The following is a 6,000-nucleotide window of genomic DNA, read 5'->3' as shown; positions in this document are numbered from 1 at the left end:
TCTATTAAATAGGATTTTACTCTTGGATTTTTGCTAACACGTACAAAGGCTATGTTAGTTGTCAAATGCATTTTTATATCATTGGTATAGTTTTTAGTAGTGCTTCTTAAAAATTTAGTTGTAGACAGACACAGCATTTTATCTACATTTATGCCGGTGCTGAGGATCGACCCGGTGCCTCACACACACTCGGCAAGCGCTCTACCACTGAGCTACCCCCAGCCCTGTACTTGCTTTGTAATGCATAAAATGCTTACGATTTAGACTGCCTCTTCTAGAATTCGCCCTCTGCACTTTACCCCGCCCTCCCGCCGCGAACCAGGGATTGACCCGAGGGGCTCTACCCAGCCTTCTTCTATTTTCTGAGATATGGTCTCACTAAATTGCACAGGCTGCTCTCGAATTTGCGATGTCTCTGCCTTCCTCTCTGAGTCACCGGGGCCAGGCCTGCACCACCGCGCCCGCCAATCTTGGCTCTTTTGAGCCTGCGTCTCGCGGCGCTGGCGGGCTGGCCTCCACCGGTGCTCCCGCTCAGCCCCGCGTAGCGGGGACACGGGCACAGCGCCGTGTCCGCCTCCCTCCACTTTTTTGTACGCCCCTGGATAAGACCTGAATTTTCCGGTAGTTTGCACCTGGTGTGACAAGTGTTCCCCCTTGAGCTCGATGGGGACGTCTGCTCCTCGAGAAGACGTGTTTCAGAGCCTCATTTATGAGTAACCCGGTCGGCACGGCGGGGGTTTAACCCTACCAACAGGTGCGCCTGTGCTGGCCTGTCTGGTGGGAGGCACGGCAACCTTGCCACGGACCGGCAAACGGCGTCAGATTCCACCTGCGCCTTCGGAAAACGTCCACTACTGCGGGCAGCAGGGGCGCAGGCGATCCCAGCGCCGGAGGCAGGAGGCCCCCGGGCTCGAGGCCCACCTCAGCAGTTTAGGCCTTCTCAAAATAAAGAGAGGGGTGTCTCGGCGGCAAAGCGCCGCCAGGTTCAATTCCCAGGACCCCGCGGGCTCAGTCACCTCGGACTTCACTGCGCCTAACGCGCCACCGCGCCCGCTGCAGAGCGCCGCCCAGCGCCGCCGCGCCGAGCCCGGGTGCCCACGCGCCCCCACCTCAGTCGGCCGACGGCCGCGGCAGACGGGATCGGACGCGCGCCCTGCCGGCACCTGGGCCACCGCACGCAGGCGTACTCTCTCCCACCCCGCCTTAAAGGAGGGAAGCGTAAAACTCAACCTTTCGGTGCCTTCTCAGCGACCGACTGCTGGCAGCGCGGGGCGGCTGCTCGCCTCAGCGCTCGGACGCGCGCCTGGGACCCCGGCCGAGGTCCAGGAGCGGTGTAGCCGCCCGCCCGAGGGAGCCTCACGCGCGAAACCCGAACGGCTCCCTCCCGCAGGGCGGGCGCAGCTGCACACAGCCGCGAGCTTTCCGAACTCCGCCGCCCACAGCCGGAGCGCGAGCTCGCAAGAGCCTGCACCACCTAGACGGTCGCGAGTCGCGCCCAAGGGAGGGGAGGAGCCTGCGGCCCCCCGGCGCGCCAGGTGAGCACGCGTGCGCAGTCCGACCGTAAACAAGCCCGCCCCTTCCACTCGGCACGCCTTCCCCGGGCAGGCTCGCTTGTGGGCGGGGCCAGGAGGAAGGGGTGGGAGGGAGCCAGCGCCGGGGACGGCGCCTGCGCGGTGGGCGTGATCCGGGCACTTAGGGCAGGATGAACGCTGCTTTCCAAGATGGCGACGGAGGGAGGAGGGAAGGAGATGAACGAGATTAAGACCCAATTCACCACCCGGGAAGGTCTATACAAGCTGCTGCCACACTCGGAGTACAGCCGGCCCAACCGCGTGCCCTTCAACTCGCAGGGATCCAACCCTGTCCGCGTCTCCTTCGTCAACCTCAACGACCAGTCTGGCAACGGCGACCGCCTCTGCTTCAATGTGGGCCGGGAGCTCTACTTCTACATCTACAAGGGGGTCCGCAAGGTACCGACCCGGGCGTCGCCGGGGTCCGCCAGCCGCGCGGGCAGCGGCCGAGGGCAGGGCGGTGACAGCGGGGCCGGGCGGCGGGGGGGCGGCGGCCGCCGTACTTTTGAGTGGGCCGGGAACTCCGCCGGGGTGCTCGGGGGGACGCGGCGCAGGGGCGAGCGGGCGGCGGCGTGCGGGGCTCCGGCCGGCAGGCCCCGGGAGCGGCCGGCCGCCTCCCCCGGCGGGACTGCCGGGCTCCGACGCGGCCGGGAGCGGGCCTGCGAGTCCCCGGAAGAGGTGGGGTGCCCGTCTGGGCTGGCTAGGGCGCCGCGCTCCCCGGAGGACCGGGGCGCAGGGCGGCCTGGAGAGGTCCGTAAGGCGGACCGGGGCTGGGAGGCGGAGGACCGAGCCTAGGTCAGAAAGGACCTGCTCGGCGCGCGGGGCTGCTCCACCTGCTGCCGCACTGACACTTCCGACGAGCCTCTCCTGGCGTAAACGCTTCCTGTGTCCCGAGACCTCCGCGGGAGGATGACTGTCATTGTCTCCGCCGAGGGAACCTTCCGAAGCACTGTTAAAGAGGGTCATCCTGTCCCTTGTAGTGTAGGAAGGACGGTACTGCAGTTGGAAGTTGAAGTGTTTTCAGTGAACTGAACTGCTTCGGAGGGTTTCTGTGTCAGCGTGTCCAGAATAATCTTGTCCAACAAGTCAGGCAGTGTCCCAAACAGGGAGGGATGTGCCTTGAAAGCTACTTTAAAGGGACTATCCTTCTTGGCGGGCGACTTAAAAGCAATTTTGTGAAGCTTGTAATCATATTTTAAAAATATCTCTTTAAAAGCAGCAATTTATTGAACTTTTCTTTCATTGGCTACATAACTGTTTTGAGAACTGCTTACTTTTGAGATGGTGGTCTTAATTTGACTCTGGGGAGAGTAAAATTAATGTACCCCACAGGACCTTGGAATGGGACAGGTGATGAAAGATTAATTTATAAACGTTCAGTTAGTGTGAAAATTGCCCAAGTTGGAGAATGAACGTTCCCTAGGATTTAATATATGCATATCCTGTGTAGTGTTTTTGCTTGGTTGCAGGAACTAGGGAGATGACAATAGTATCTAAATGTGACGAGTTGTTTCTTGATTGAAGATGAATCCTTTTTATTAATGTTTATTAAAATAAGCATGCTAATGTATTTAGGGTATGCTGTTAGAAGTTTCTGAAAATAAATCGCTTGAGTTTTTCTTTCGCTGTTTTGGAATTGGCACAGTGTGTAGGAGTAGTCTGGGAAATTAAGTTTCAGTGTTACTCTCAACTTTGTCACTGACTTGGGTGACCTTGGATAAGTAATTTAACTTACATTTGCATTCTTTAAAAATGGAATATTACAGTGCACATGTTGTAATTAGTAGTATAATAACTAATGAAATTTAAAGCCCTGAAATACTCAAAGTAAAGTTAAAGCAGGCATTAAGAATAACTGTCAGGGGCTGGGGTTGTGGCTCAGTGGTAGAGTGCTTGTGTGAGGCACTGGGTTTGATCCTCAGCACCACATAAAAAAGTAAACAAAACAAAATTTAAAAAAAAAAAAAACCAAAAAAACTGTCAAGCCAGATGTGGTGGCCCATGCCTTTAATCCCAGCAGCTCAAGAGGATCATAAGTTCAAGGCCAGTCTCAGAAATTTAGTGAGGCCCTAAGCAATTGAGTGAGACCCTGTCTCAAAATTAAAAAACAAAAAGGGCCAGGGATGTAGCTCAGTGATAAAGGACCCTGGGTTTAATCCACACCCCCCCCCCCAAAAAAAAAAAAAAAAAAAGAAAGAAAAAAAAACTGTCAAGCAGTAAGCTGTGATCTTGACAGTCATCTGGAAATAGGTTTAGAATTATAAATTATTAAAATACAATGCGCTCAATTAACTAACATCGCAGGCATTACTTTTTTTTAAAAAGTTTGTTTTCTTTTAATTCCTTGATTCTGGCAATGAACCCCAGAGCCTCTTGCATGCTGGTCAAGTGCTGTCGCTCTGAACTGCACTTCCAGACCTGAAAAGTTCTTTTTGAAATTTTCTCATAGTCAACCTCATCTGGCTGCATGAAGTTGTTTTTTTTTTTGTTTTGTTTTTTTTGCTTGAGGATTTGAACCCCGGGTCTTGCATGCCAGGCAAGCACCTTTACCACTGAGCCACATCCCCAGCCAGCCAACCTCATCTGGATCTGATAGCCCTGTTTGCATCATAAAAATGAGTCACTTGCTTGGAAGTATTGTTGCCATAGTGTTTTCTTCTAGCAGAACACATTGAAGGGTAAAATTGAGAGAACTATTCAAAACTACACCAAAAATGTATCCCCAGCACCTCAAAAAAAAAAAAAAAGGTCACACAAAAATTATTTTAAGCAAAACAAACCTGAAATAATGTAAATTGCCTTTACTTGCATAATTTGAGCACTTTAACTTTTCTTGGTATTTTTTTTTTTTATCTGTCCTCCTGTGTTGCTAACCTCCTGGGCTAAAGTGATCCTTCCTGCTCAGCTTTCCAAGTAACTGAGATTCCAGGCACTGATCACATCTGATTTGCACTTTTTTTTTTTTTTTTTTAATTTGATGGGTAGTAAATTTGCGCTATGTGGCAGACATTTAAACTCCTGTAGCCACTGTAATTTAGAATTTTTTTTCTGTAAGTGAGTTTGCATTATTTTTTTGTCATTTCTTAGTATAAGTGGCGGGTTTTGTGACTTTTCTGATCTTAAAAAGCAAATGAGGATGGGGATAGCTCACTGGTGGAGTGATTGCCTTGCATGTAGGGCCCCAGAGTTCAGTTCTCAGCCCTGACAAAAAATACGACAAAACAAAGACAATTTATTTTTAATTAGAAAACCAGTGTTTAGTTTTTGAAATTAGTAGATATACATTTCTTGACAGTTGGCCATTTTGACTTTGTTGTTGTTCCATTTTCATTTTTTCTTCAAGGCATATAAAATTTTACAGTTGGATCATTTAGGAACTCTAGTTTAGATGAAATTTAAATCCAACTTAAATATGTATGTAAAATAGGTGGAAGATATGTCTTCTAACGAATTTAGATCATAACCTGAATCCAGGCGTGATTGTGCACACCGGTAATCACAATGACTCACGAGGCTGAGGCAGGAGGATTCCTGGTGTGAGGCCAGCCTAAGCAACTTAGTGAGACTCTGTCTCAAAATAACAAATAAAAAGGACTGGAGATAGAGTTCAGGATTAAAGCACCCTGAGTTTAATAAAGGGGGCTGAGAAGTTTGCTGAGTAGAGCACTTGCCTAGCTTGTGCAAGGCTCTGGCTTCCAGGGGAGGGCAGTGGGGGGGTATTCACAGTGAAACCTATTAATTTGTACAACTAATGTGTGTTAATAATAAAAAAATATAGTATGAGCATTGATTTAATTTCACAAATTTTCCATGGCTACTGCGATATTAATACTAGGCAGGATGACATGGGGTATTCAAAGATGAGGAAGACTGCCTCTTTTCCCAAAGAATTTTGAACTAGTAACTTTCATACATTTTTATAGCAAATTTTGTAATCCTTTTTTTTTTTTTTTTTTTAAGTGGTTGTTTTAGGATAAAAATGCGAAAGGTATTTGGACTTACTGGACCAGTTCTTGTAGTCAATGGAGATCTGTTTTTATATACATGTGAAGGACTTCATTCAGATCTTAGTTTGACCATTACTTCCTAAGCAAGTCCTCTCTGAATTCCCAGTCTCAGTTTTCCCCTGTTAACATGTTCTCATAGTTTCCTGCACTTTGCCTTTTCTCAATTTGTATTTCTCTGTGATAATCTGTATCTTCTGTAAACAAAGATCCCTTAGAATAGACACTACCTCTTTTCTGCTGTCTGTCTTCCCAGTGTCCAGTGCAGTGTCCAGCACAGAATCAGGTTCTTACTGAGTGAATGATTAATAAAACAGTCCATCTATGCCATACTTTAAAAAGATCTTTAAGAGGCTGAAAAGTCATTCAGTTTGGGACCCAAAAGTAACTTTTTAAAAAATTTTTTCCTTTTGCTAATGTGGATT

At 49.1% G+C, this 6,000-nt stretch overlaps 1 protein-coding gene across 1 annotated transcript in view; it reads left to right on the top strand.

Annotated features, from left to right (window-relative positions):
* Positions 1-1,668: 1,668 nt before the first annotated feature.
* The window catches only part of WDR20 (WD repeat domain 20), a 71,208-nt gene continuing 66,876 nt past the window's right edge, over positions 1,669-6,000 (top strand). Inside the window, 1 exon segment of the mRNA XM_079130097.1 lies at positions 1,669-1,970. Coding sequence (XP_078986223.1) covers positions 1,722-1,970 — 249 coding nt within the window. The 5' untranslated portion in view covers positions 1,669-1,721.

This window comes from Sciurus vulgaris (assembly GCF_902686455.1).
Source record: "Sciurus vulgaris genome assembly, chromosome: 2".
Taxonomy (NCBI): domain Eukaryota; kingdom Metazoa; phylum Chordata; class Mammalia; order Rodentia; family Sciuridae; genus Sciurus; species Sciurus vulgaris.
The sequence above is the reverse complement of the archived record's forward strand: the minus strand, read 5'-3'. Positions and strand labels throughout refer to the sequence as shown.